The following is a 13,793-nucleotide window of genomic DNA, read 5'->3' as shown; positions in this document are numbered from 1 at the left end:
CAGATTTTATACATATGGTGGTGTGTGACTTTAAATTATGAGTTTTCCTAAAATTAGTTTTGAAAAAATCGCAATATATTGCCTCGTTTTCATTATCGCAATATATCACAATATATTGAATCGTTACCCCTGTATCATGATACGTATCTTATCACCAGATTATTGCCAATACACAGCCCCAGTTTAAATGTTGTTAAGCATCTGTCAGAGTACAAGTTTTAAAAGGGATTATTGTAGGAATAAGAAGTTAAATTCCCCCATAATATACCGTCTTATAAAAGGATAAAATAAACCCTCTTAAAGAAGGATGAGACATGAAGTATTAGTAGATGTACCAGTATTTATTTCTGGGTGCTACTACTAAAAACTAATAACCACCACTGACCAAACTCTGGAAATATATTAATTAATAATTTTTTTTTGTTGTTTTTTTTTACACAGCACTTCCATTTTATTCCACTACAAAAAAAAAAGCCATCTCAAGAGCACCAGAAAAAGCAGAACAGCATCCAGTTCATCTCCGCCACAGACTGGACTATTAGCCAAGCAGAGGAAGAAAGAAAAGAGTCCTTTTAGGCTCCACCGTCCACTTTCACATGCAGCAGAAAATGCAACTGTACTGTAAAGTCTCTGCAGAAGCAAGACGATGCTCAGATCAGATCAGGAATTAAATAAAAAACAGCACATGGCGGAAGGAAAAGAAGCTACTCTTCTCTATTGAGGAGAAAGAAGATTATTATTTTGTTTTAATTGCTTAAACTAGCTGAGAAACAAGATCACACCACAATGGGTAATAATACAAATATTTAAAAGAAAAACAGACATAAACTCTACCCAGAGGTGTGTGCGACCCAATCAGGAAATATACTGTACACACATAGATTTATCTGGCTTACAGTAGTTGTAAGTTTTTTTTGTAGAAATACAATAGGCTGTACAATCATGAAATGATGACCAAACACTCTTTTTTTTTTTCAGTCCAGCATGCATCTCTAGGTGAGCAGGACGTTGTACAATAACAGCGGATCAGCTGTAACAGTAGCTGGATGTGAATTCTTGAGCGGATGAAGGAAGCTTAGCTTTCATGGTTTGAGAAAACGGCATGAAGAGCAGCTTGAGGCAGATTTCTGGAGTTCGTCATTAAAAACCCTAGCACTAAAAACTGAAAAAATCATTTCCCCCGTTAGTGAAGTACCCTAAATCTTTAAATAATAGTCTGACCTATGAAAATCTCAACACAGGAAATGTCCCTTTACAATTCGCTGCTTATTACATTAATACTAGTATTGATTATCCCTCCCGTGTACATTCAAGCATGATAGTCCAGAGTGTCTAAAAACCTTATGATTTATTCTCAGGAGAGCAGCCTACTAAGGTTTCAACGTTCAGAAAAGATGAATAAAAATGTGATTGTTTCTCTCCAAAATGTGAAATTAAAAATGTTTGTTGACCTTTTTTTTTTTTTGTCTTCACGTGGAAATGCATAGCAGGATAACTCGTCGCTCCTCCAGTGTTCGTTTGTCTCGTCACACGTGGCTCTCATAAAACACCTGGCAGGGAGGGGTATCATTTGTCGGTTCGGGCGCAGCCTGGTCGTCATCATCCTGCTCTGCCTCCGCCTCGGGCTGCTCCTCGTGGTCAAGAGGATCAAGCGGTGGCGGGGAGGAAGGTGGCGGCGAGGAGGGTGCGGCCTCTGGCAGAGGTGGAGCCTCGATGCTGCAGTAGTTGGTGATGGCGAGCTGCGGGTGGACCGACACCTGGATGGCAATGTGCTGCGGCTGCTCGTGAACTGAGGAGTTGTCCGAGTCGCCGGCGGGGGATTCGCTGCGCTCCCTCTCCCGCCCTCGCTCTAACTCCCTCTCCTGCAGGATGGTGAAGACGTCTCTCGCCCCGATGGCCCTGCTCACCGTCTCGTGGCACCCCTCGGGCGCTTGTCTGACGAAGGTGTGCCTCATCTCCTCCACCCCCACCACCTCCAGGATCTCCTCCATGAAAGTGCGGCAGTTCATGATGAGCGGCGGCAGCGGGATGCTGCGCGCCAGCTCCTCGATGTACCGCGCAAACTCCATGGTCTTGAACTGCGTCACCTTGGCCAGCTCCAGCGTCTTCGCCGAGGTGATGATGGGAATTCGCTTGGCGATCTCGAAGGCCTTCTGCAGCTTCTCGGCGCCCTCGGTGCGGAAGAAATCGTTGATGGCTTTCTCCGTCTTCTTCAGGTGGCTGCTCATCATGCAGAGACGTGTGATGTTCAGGGCCATGATGATGGTGAAGGTGACCAGACACACCACCATGTAATACACGCCCATGTCGCCGTTATGCAAGACCACGCGCAACGTCACTGTGCAGTTGGAACTGCCGTGCGTGTTGGACGCCATGCAGGTGTACTTTCCGCGGTCTGCAAACTCGATGCCGGTGATGTTGAGGACACCAGTGTCCAGCAGCCACCACTTCTCACCTACAGAGAGAGACGGAGAAAGGTCATGAACATAGAAATAGAATAGAACACACCTTGAACTGTTTACAGTGGTTATTTGAGTAGTACAAAAGAGAATGGGGATTGTTGTTAGTTGTTATGGCGACAACACACATTAGTGGGGAGCGCTGATGTTGCAATGAAACAACCAATTGGCTTTCACTTCAATACGTTCTTTGGTAACGTTACTACTCCACTGCTAGTTTTAGTTGTTACCGCAAAGCCTCACCTCAGTGAGTCCGCGACTTGCCGCAAGTTGGTTTAATTTATACAGAAATTAGCCCGCTGCAGCGGTTGCGATGGCAACTGTTACACATAAAAATGGATGCCATTCTGACCATCCTGCTACGTTGATTTGAATGGGATTGTCCGTTCTACTCCTATTCTATTTCTATGGTCATGAATATGGCAACACAGAGTAAGAACAAACAACCGGCCAAATCACTGAAGGAAAACAATGTGTTATTACAACTTGGAATCTGTTTCATAGCTCTTCTTCTCCTGTTTACAACCTGTATGATGGTCTGACTCACTCTTGTGTTCCCCCCCCCCCCCCGACAGACGCTATTTTTTGCGATTGTTCCACATTCTGACATCTCACAAATTATTTTGGTCATTACAATGTTATCATAACTGAGCCAAAGCTATGAAAATCAAACCCAAGTTGTAATAAACCTTTAATTACAGGCGATAACCAGCTACGAGATCTGTGTGATCAAACAGTAGAAACACAATACAATCAATCCATTACTTGTGGTACAAAAATTGGACTTTGCTGACCCGCTTTTAAAAACATGATTATTTACTGACACTACACAAGCCACTGAATATGTAGTTTGCCCGCTAACTCACTCTGAGGTCAAAGTTTAAACCCGGAAAATCCTCTTAATGCATCTGTTCCTCTGCCGTGTGATTCAACAGCAACTGCGGTGTTGCTGCAGCTGATGTTTGCTGCTTTATAAGAGGAACTTGCTTACTCAGATGTGTTAACATTGTATTTCTGCGCTGTTCTAACTCTTTTTTTTTTATGAAGTCTGACAGCTCAAGAGAACACACTGTTCGTGCACTAAATCAATGAAAAAACAAGCAGCAGTGTGTAAACGTACGTAATGTCCATTAGTGCGCTGTGACCTCACGGATGAGCCTCCATCTGTGCTTATCTCTGCCTTTGGCTCTGTAATGTAAAGCCACTTTCTGTTCAGTATGTGCCATGTTGGTGTATGATATATATTAATATCAGATTGTGGGTTCAGACATCAGAGCAGCGGTGACCTTATTATTCCTGCCATGCCTTCAATATTTAAACAGGTGGCGTCACTGTGTGCTGAGGTTTGAGTAATCAAAACAAGAACGGTCTATTTACATGTTGGAGTGGTTTAGTTAAACAAGAGCTAAAATGTGATTAAAGGGTCCGATCTCTCAAATTACAAAAAAAATGTTTTTTTCCAGAGTCACATTTTTATCAAATGTTAAAGCACACAGTAACTTTTAAACCAAGTGAGTTAAACAGTGACATGTCTGTCCATTTAACAACCACAACCTTTGGAAAATGTTTAATAAAATGTATATGTTTATTATTTAAATAGCTTCAAATGTGCCAATCCGAGCAGGAGTATAGTTTATATGTCTGTGTGCAGTCTGGCTGTAGTATGTTGGGTGAGAATCTATTATTTGCTTTGGTTATCAGTTCTTATCAAAGTGATGATGAGGTAGTTATTTAGACGGATAAACTGATTAACCTATATGGTGATGTGAAGGCCTTTGTGCAGTTCAAAGAAATAGTTTGACATTTTGGGAAATAGGCTTATTTGCTTTCTGGTAGATAAGAAGATTGATGCCAATCTCGTGTCTGTCTGATAAAGCTGAGGGCAGCAGATGGTTAGCTTATCTTAGCAGAGACTGGAAACGGGGAAACAGTCCGACACAAAACCCTAGTTTCACAGCAAATAGTCGTTTTTACACTTTGGTTTATGTACAGACTAAATGAATGAGATATAATGTGATTATTAGTTAGCTTTTAGAGGTGCTGGTATGCACATTTTGTTACCTTCAAACTAGGGCTGGGCAATAAATCGATATATCGATATCGTGATATGAGACTAGATATCGTCTTAGATTTTGAATATGGTAATAAGTGTTGTCTTTTCCTGGTTTTAAAGGCTCCATTACAGTAAAATGTGATGTATTTTTCTGAACTGTTCTAGCTGTTCTATTATTTGCCTTTATCAATTTAGTCATTATATCCACATTACTGATGATTATATCAAAAATCTCATTGTGCAAATATTTTGTAAATAGTCAACACTACAATATTGTCGCAATATTGATATTGAGGTATTTGGTCAAAAATATAATGACATTTTATTTTGTCCACATCGCCCAGTCCTTCTTCAAACTAGGGGTGTCGCAATATACCGGTATTGACAATAACCTTGATATTTAAAAAAGCGATATTGATATCATGTTAATGATACATGTATGATAATATCGTATAAATAATCCAGTGCCCCATTTTCTATTGATATCACGATAATATAATAATATAGTGAATTCTTTTGGCTACGATAATCATGTAATGAAAATCTGATATCGTGCAATGCCAGGCCTACTCAAAACAAAACCAGGCTAGCTGTTTCCCCTTGTTTTCAGTCTTTATGCTAAGCTAACAGGACTGCTGGCTGTACTGTGCAGTATTTTCTACCTCTGGCTGAAATCAGCTCCTGATAAAAACTCTGTACTGTAAGGTTTGTCCTGAACTGGCCCTTTGAGGACAATATTTCATCCACAAGCAAGCAAAGTTATTGTGATTTCAACTGCAACTCCTCCGCAACTACTCGCTGTCTCTACCGTGTGGGAGTAAAGATGGACAGAAATCACAGAATGCGTCTGTAAATCTGCAGTCTGAAGTCTGGAAGAGACCTTGAAAACATGTATGCCGCCTTCTACGCTCCTAGCACGATCAATTTCCCACACTGGCATCCTCTGGAGGAGATGAATGGGCGGACAGGAAATGTAGCCTTGGCCGACAACAACGTCCCGCCCATCCGCCTTTTCATGTGAGAGCGAGATTTCTAATTTTACCTCCATCGCCGGATCATGTGATACGATTGATGTGCTGCCCAATACTACAAGCAAGTTTGTGGAAAGAAAAAAAAAAGAAGCAGCTAGGGTAATAGACAGACAGACATCTGCAGAAGAAACAAGCAAGGGCAGTTTGGTAACACTGCTCTGCAAGTACTGCCTGCTGTGGTGAACGTCTAGTCTAACGCTCCCTAATTATGTTCCTGTGTGTAGCCCAAGGGAGAAGCTCCGGGATGGCGCAGATGCTGCTCTGGGTTTGTGGGTCATAACAACAATGTTGCCTCTCCGCTCTGACGGCAGGTTTCAACAGGCCGGCTCAGGAGACGCATCAAAACGACTCCTCACTCTGCGTTCCTTCTCTGATCCGGGTGGATCACAATATTCAAAACACAGACGACGGAGGCTCGGCTTGAATGGAAATCAGTAGTAAAAAGCGTTCTAAATGATTTCCTGAAGGCCTGCAGTCACAGCAAGAAGACAACCACTGCTGCCAGACAAAATGTGCAATAATTCAGCCAAATTACCCAAAAGATTTAAAGAGAAATGTCTGCGGCATATCAGACTGGAAACGGGATTAAAATCAACACTGTACACAAGGTCTTCAGTTCCTGTCTCGTCTTTTCACCCTTCCTTTTCTCTTGTCAAACAGTGTTAACCGCCATTATCATCATCCAACAATTCCCTTGTATAATATAAAATGATATATATGGAGGGTCTTTGTTTTTACCACTAGTAATCTTTAGGGATGCACCGATTTATCGGCCGAACATTGGTATCGGCTGATTTTCGCCTCATTGACTGCAATCGGCCTATCGGCAAATAAGATGACATTCACCGATGGCGGTTTATGTGTTGTGTTGCATTAATTTTGTGTCGGCTAAATGTTGTGTTGTTGGCTGCTGATTTAATTACATTTAATTTGTGTTTCACAAAATGATTTTGTTGGGCAAGGTTATAAATTCCTCTCATTGAGTAGGTAGTTGTATACAAGCTAAGGGACTTTTGAAGGTTATTTTTAAGCTTGTTTAATAAATTTGGACGATTTAATTTGTGCTCATTCAAGATATGAACGAAGGGCTGAATTACCTAATTTAAACACTGGTACCGGTATCGGCCCATAATTTTGCAATCGTTGCATCCCTAGTAATTTTTATTTTCTCGTGCCATCACACATCAAGCCTCCAGATGGAAGCTCTTTCCACTGGAACAGAAGGTGGTATTTCAGGACCTAGCTCTGATAGCTACATTCATAACCCAGCAGCCCAGTGGCCTTGAAGAGATTCAACCAGAAGGTGAGTTGATTTCCTGTTCTTTGACTGTAGCTTTTAACACCTTCTTTTTTTGTCTTAGTTCACACACTAGCCGTGTGTTTATGTGCATCAGGATACGTCACAGCCCTATTTCCCAGTGTTGGAGCATGTGAACGCCCCCAGAGAAGCTACAATATTTTCCACATTTGTGTGAGTATCCTTTGTACATTATCTTTATATCGTATACTACGTTATGTATGCCAGTAATGCCAATGACGTCAAACTCTAAATCTGTTGCTAGGGGTGGGTAATATGTAATGTGATATATATAGATAGACCAGACAATTCTACGATTCTTCAAGACGAGAGGGTGGAGCTAAGTACAACCAAACTCTGAATAAGACAATTTTAGGCGACCAAAATGTTACAATTAACTTTCATGAACTGAAAACACGCTGTGAAAGGGTTCAATTCCTCAGACAGCACCCAGACCGGACTATGCCGCGGTAGCGACCTGTCAATCACAAGGTAGCCACGCCCTAAAGAATCCCCTGCTTTATGGTCTATTTGACTCTAAATGGGACCATAATTTACTAAATGAACATCATGCTGTTTTGAAAAAGACTTGAAACTAGCGATTGAGACAATAAACTCATGTTTACAATGTTTACTAAGGTAATAAATCAATTGAGAAGTAGGCTCATTTTCTCATAGACTTTTATACAATCAGACTTATTTTTGCAACCAGAGGAGTCGCCCCCTGCTGGCTATTGGAAAGAATGCAAGTCTAGAGCACTTCAGCATTGGCTTCACTTTTCAGACCTGGAGGCAAAGACTATAGAAACAAAGAGACAAAATTCCGCTGTTTTGTTTTTGCCATTTTGGACTGAAATCGCTTATTATATTTATAATATCTTATTGTTCAACACATGGCATTTTGGTAGAATATGACAATAGAATAGAAATAATTTTGTTTTACTTTTATAGGGCACTTTTTAGGCGGAAGTTTTACTGGTGTCCGGTAGCCACTTTCAGTCCAAAATGATGAAAGCTTAGCTCTGCTGCTGGATGCTGATGTTGCAATGGAACAAACAATTGACTTTCACTTCGTGGCAATAAACGTTCTTTGCCGGAAGTTACCCACTGGTACCACCTCTGTGACACCATTTCCCCGTTAGCTTGTACAGACTACTAACTAACTTGTTCCAATTAAGAAATGCACCTAAATGTCTAATTGTTAGCTCTCAGAAGCCTTATTCACAGTAAATAATAAACCTGACACTCTCCTGCTTTTACTGCTAATTAAATTATAATTGAGTGACAGGCAGTGCTGGTGACAAAGAGAATAGGAAACCAGGTTTAAAGTAACAGTACAGTCTGTCTCACCATTCATCTCCGTGTCCAGACGGTCTCCATGGGAGTTGAACCACTGAACACTGGGGAACGGCTCTCCGGTGACATTGCAATCAATCAGCGCGCAGGTTCCCTCACGGGCAATTATCTGGTGCACTTTTGTGAACACAACTGGGACAAATCCGCCGTCTGTCACGTTGCCACTTTCCGTACGGTTTCCATCCGTGTCCACCGATAAGGCCCAGCCGGTGTGAGAGGCGATAAGGGAGGCCAAGACCAAAAAAACGTATCCGCCGGTCCAGTGCATTTTCTCCAACTGTCGGTGCGTCACCCGAGGGGAAGGAGACTCTGTCATTCCTCCTAGGTCTCCATCCAGCACACTGGCTATCTCTTGGTAGTAGAAGGCAATTTGGTATTCAGCTCAGTGACTTGAAACATCTCACTAGAAAACAAGAGAGTGAATGGCATGTATTAATCAGAGACGGTGCAGGACAAAACAAAATGTGCCTGTTCACTTGATGCCCAGCAGCTGGAACAAACTGATAAGGAGGCTGGTTTTATAACTAGTCCTAGAATGAATACAGGATTGTGATTATTTTCCTTATTAATTAGCCTACAAGTGAAAAATGCCCCTCACAATTTCCTAGTCTTCCAATTCTTTTGTTGTTGTTCAACCAACAGTCCAAAATACAAAAGATATTCAATTAACGATGATATAAAACCGAGAGAATTAATCTCTAATTGCATAAATCATAATTCGTTTTTTCCCTCTAAACTTACTGTATTGTTGATGACTTTAGTTCATTATCAAGCAAAAATACCAAAAATCTGATGACTAAAGTTCCTTGCTGTTTTCAATTTTGTATTATTAAAAAATAAACTGGGGAAAAAAGTTTGGAAACTTGTGTTTGGTGGATTATTTCTCTGTTGTTACAATGCTAATTGGCATTGTATTTTACATGGTTGGAAAGCCTGTTTATTTACCTTCACAATGGTGTCCAACTTGTAAGGATCATGTATTTGTGGGATGAGCAGCACAGCTGATTATGTGGGGAGCGCCCAAGAAAATTTGCCAAAATGCTCTGCCAATGGTAAACAGTGTATTCTCCTGTTGGTATTGACTCTTGTTTTGAGTTATTTGGTGGATTGGATGATTGAACTCTCTATCAGTAACAAGGAACAAACAAGACATATTGGCAATTTTACACTTTATTCTGTTGTAACAACAGAGAAATAATCGACCAAACACAAGTTTCCAAACTGTTTTTTCCCCAGTTTATATACTGTACTTTTGGGTACTGCTATATAATTATTTGATGCCCATTTTCTTTAAATATTAAAATATAAAAAAATATTAAATAAATACATTTTAAAAATATTTATTATAAAATCATAATTTAGTCAGGGCAAGGGGTTTCATCAAGTCAAATATAGCTAATAATACGTGCTCACAGCTAAAAAGCAGTTGCATATGAATATAATAACAACAAATAGGTATTAATAACTTGTAATAACGCTACAATAGATCATTACTAACGCTAGATGTGTATTCACCTACTGGGTGGATTAGTAGAATAACAAAGCCTCGCTACACCATGATAACGGGGCTGTGTGTGGGCTCCGTCTACTTCCAGTTGTCTTCGTTGCACAAATACAGCACAGCCCCCCGAAGAATGCATCGTTATCTTTACTTGATGTGTGTCAATTAATAACTCGTTTAATAATAATAATAATAGTTTAACGTGTACATTAGTCGGTATGTGAGATTGCTTTTAAGGTTTTCGTTGCCCTCAGACGGGGCCGTTAAACCCGCTAGACATCGCAAGAACAAGAACAAGGGCGTGGGACTCGGCTATGTGCTGGACGGCGGTGTTTTTTGTAATCACGGGACCCTTCCAGAAACTGCAAACTGCGAGCAAGGAGGTAGCTCGTTTATATTTATTAACATTATTTTAACATGTAGCTACAGTTAACGATCAATATTATCGCATAAAATCAGTCTTAATCGTCGGAGGAAGGATAGAAAGCTCGGAATTTAATGCTGAGAAATGCAGTAATGTTAACCTCCTCGACGCGAAGCCCAACGGCCCAACCAACGGCCCAACTAACGGCTAACCAACGGTCCAACTAACGGCCCAACTAACGGCTAACCAACGGTCCAACAAACGGCTAACCAACGGTCCAACCAACGGTTAACTCAGCGTCGACGCTACTAGCAGCTTAAACGTCGACTAAAAACCGATTAAATGTCACATTTCCCGGTTGATAAATGACAATTTGTTCATACTTACATCATGGTCTGTCGCTGTCCATTATTATAGTGGGTGACACTAGAGTAGACGGTCGGTTCTGTGGTTAGTTTGTCCTCCGCATCTCCATCCTCCCTCCTACCTACCGCTAGTCGTCCTCCGCTATGTAACCAGCAGCAGCACTGGCGCTGTGCTCCAGGACACACTGGGTGGCAACAGCCCGGTCGCTTGGGTTGTTATTAGAGCAGCTGGGACAATAACGTTATTAAATGTCTATTAATAAGACATTATATAAGACAACATATCATTAATTACGACGGAGTATTAGGGCCACATTGAGGGGGAAAATATCGGAGATTTTATTACGAGAATAAAGTCATAACTTTACGAGATGAAAGTCGTAATATTTCGAGAATAAAGTCATATATATAGGAGGGAAAAAAATTTAATATTCCGAGAATAAAGTCGTAACTTTACAAGAAAAAAAGTCGTAATATTACGAGAATAAAGTTGCAACTTTATGAGAAGAAAAGTCGTAATATTACGAGAATAAAGTCGTAACTTTACAAGAAAAAAAGTCGTAATATTACGATAAAGTTGTAACTTTATGAGAAGAAAAGTCGTAATATTACGAGAATAAAGTCATAAATTTAGGAGAAAAAAAGTGAATATTACGAGAATAAAGTCGTAACTTTATGAGAATAAAGTCATAAATTTACGAGAATAAAGTTGTAACTTTACGAGAAAAAAAAGTCGTAATATTACGAGAATAAAGTCATAAATTTAGGAGAAAAAAAGTTGTAATATTATGAGAATAAAGTCATAAATTTAGGAGAAAAAAAGTTGTAATATTATGAGAATAAAGTCATAAATTTACAAGAAAAAAAGTCATAATATTACGATAATAAAGTTGTAACTTTATGAGAAGAAAAGTCGTAATATTACGAGAATAAAGTCATAACTTTACGAGAATAAAGTTGTAACTTTACGAGAAAAAAAAGTCGTAATATTACGAGAATAAAGTCATAAATTTACGAGAAAAAAATGTCATTAATTTTTCTCATACCGTCTGTGTCATAGCAGCTCTTTTCAACCTCTGTCTGAAACGGTCTGTTTGAGCTCCTGGTAACTAGGAGCTAGTAACTAGTTGCTAGGCAGGTATTATGCAAATGTGTTACTTGGTGACGTTACGGAAGAAAAAGCAGTACTTCAATCAAGGCGTTTCAGGCAGTTCAGGAGCAGTGTTTCTGTGGGGGAGAGTAACTCCCTTCGGCGTGGACTTTGTGCTTTGTAACTTTGCAGACCTTTTACATGCACAAAAACTATACAACACACTAAAGGAAAGGGAAAAAGCACAAAAACATAATAGGTAATGCAGCTTTAAAGTCACCAAATCTCAGCCTAATACCTATGGGAGATGTTGGGCCTAAATATCAAACAGCTATGCCAAAGATTGAGGCTTACAGTAGCACTTTATGTTGTGTTATCCATTCATTTGTCACCCATCTGTATTCCTGTCGTATGTTTGTGCAGCATGGCCTTGAAGCACCCTCAAGGAGACAGCAACAGGGTCTGTGCAGCTTCCCAGTTTGCCATCGACCACTACAATGAGTGATGGGCTTGAAATCCTCCCTCACATAAAGGTAAACTGCAAGTACATTTAATTTTGTTGTGCAGGTGGTAGACCTTTATGTGCACGTTTGCTTTAAAACATGGAATACAATGACAGGTAAATGGTGAAAACCCATTTCCTTCTGCATTTATGATCAATTAAAGCTAAAAGGTTGGACTATGAAAACACGCCCGAGGCTGACTAATGTTGTTGTTGATAGCGGATAAAACCAAAAATAGGATCAGGGGCATAAAAGGCAGGAGGAAACAACATTGAACTTCCCATTGAAACAAAACCATTCCTGGAAGGAATAAAAGCAGCTCTAAATAAAGACCATGTCAGCGTTTATCCTGGCTGTTTGTTTGTGTGCCAGAGTTGATAACTGACTGACCTTGAAGCTAAAGTTAAAGTCTGAAATCGACACTCTGTACCAAGGCCTCAGCAAACAGTCAATAACTAAGTCAATAATGCTCCATCTATGTATAGAAATATGGAAGGAATGTGTGTGTTCATCATACATTAGATCATTTGCATTAATTGTATACAGTTTAGAGGGGCAGATACTTTAATGTTTACATTATTTTTTTTAAATATTATTCTTTTTCTGCGCTAAATTTAATCAAATTAAAGGGACATTTTGTACTTTTACTCCAGCATCTAACAACGGACAAACCAAACACTGGCTCGAGAGTGAGCCTTTAACCTTTTTACGTTACCTGAAGGCAACCGTAGTTTTCCGACACGCTTGTGAAACTGTGGTAACATGAGCCGCAGAGTGCAAAACCGTGCGGGGGTGTTCAGTTGGTTGCAATCTGCAATCACACCACTAGATGACGCCAAATCCCACAAACTGTACCTTTAACCATAAATGCTTTTCATGCTACATTTTACTGCTAATATATTACTTTTACCAAAGTTAAATTTCGAATGCAGTAGTCAGGAGACAGTTTTAATGGAGTACATTCACATAATGATATTGCAGTCTTTACAAGATCATTTTAATATCTTTCTTCACAGTAAATAAGTGTAGCAAAAGTCTGATTATTAAGCCGACCCTCTGACCCCGGTGAAAGTTTCAGCTTTACAAAAACACCTCCGAGAGCTCGGTCACACTGCGGCTCACAAAGAGTTACATATTAACACACAGCAGGGAGAAAGTCTGTACAAAGGAAAAGAAAACAGTTTCCACCAACACAGAGACCCTGTTGTTGTCAGCAGGTACTGTTACATGATCGCTAAAAACATGCAGGTCTTTCTTCAGGTCATCAGGAAACACAGAGGGTCAAACTCCAGCCGCCTGCTGCACCAGATGAATGTTTACTTCAATCAGAAGTTTAAAGTAAATGTTGTACTTATAGGCTACAAAAAGACCACTATATACAAACACCAATATGTTTCTTTAATCTTCTGTGAACAATAATAAACAGCCATAATCATTTTTTTTAAAACCCGATTGTGTTTAGAAACCGGCGGCATAGTTTCTGAATGTTGGTGTTAGTTGGTTTTTCAATATGTGGTGTTTAATTTATATTAGAAAAAGGTTACATTTCCAGATAAGGCATCACTTGTTATACACTTTCTTTAAGAAAACGCAAAAACAGAAGTAGAGTCTGGCACAATTTCAACTACTTCAAATGTGCCCAAAGAAGAGGAAACGGCTTGCAACTTTATTGTGAAACGACTTGTGGCTAGTCTAGTCTAGTCTAGGGCTGGACGATTATGGCCAAAATGATAATCACAATTATTCTAATTTAAATATTGAGATCACGATTATT

The 13,793-nt window shown here is 40.0% G+C and overlaps 1 protein-coding gene and 1 long non-coding RNA gene across 2 annotated transcripts; one reads left to right on the top strand and one right to left on the bottom strand.

The window, feature by feature from the left end:
- Positions 1-320: 320 nt before the first annotated feature.
- mfap3l (microfibril associated protein 3 like) lies at positions 321-10,612 on the bottom strand. Its single transcript, XM_074623481.1, has 3 exons — positions 10,449-10,612; positions 8,191-8,599; positions 321-2,455 (listed from the first exon to the last, which is right to left on the bottom strand). Exons 2-3 carry the CDS (start codon positions 8,510-8,512, stop codon positions 1,527-1,529), a joined length of 1,251 nt encoding a protein of 416 aa, XP_074479582.1. The 5' UTR covers positions 8,513-8,599; positions 10,449-10,612; the 3' UTR covers positions 321-1,526.
- On the top strand, positions 9,941-13,442 carry LOC141760578 (uncharacterized). The gene is made up of 3 exons (XR_012592399.1): positions 9,941-10,080; positions 11,940-12,049; positions 13,280-13,442. It is a non-coding gene; the product is annotated as an uncharacterized LOC141760578 (long non-coding RNA).
- The last annotated feature ends 351 nt before the right edge of the window (positions 13,443-13,793 follow it).

The sequence above is a fragment of the Sebastes fasciatus genome, chromosome 22, assembly GCF_043250625.1.
Source record: "Sebastes fasciatus isolate fSebFas1 chromosome 22, fSebFas1.pri, whole genome shotgun sequence".
Taxonomy (NCBI): domain Eukaryota; kingdom Metazoa; phylum Chordata; class Actinopteri; order Perciformes; family Sebastidae; genus Sebastes; species Sebastes fasciatus.
Note: the sequence above shows the minus strand (reverse complement) of the source record. Positions and strands in the feature narration are given on the sequence as shown.

Bases quoted from the DNA above. Each gene is read 5' to 3' on its own strand.
- mfap3l (XM_074623481.1), bottom strand. From the start codon at position 8,512: ATGACAGAGTCTCCTTCCCCTCGGGTGACGCACCGACAGTTGGAGAAA. The intron at 2,456-8,190 runs GTGAGACAGACT...CTCTCTCTGTAG, and splicing joins TCTGGACACGGAGATGAATG to GTGAGAAGTGGTGGCTGCTG.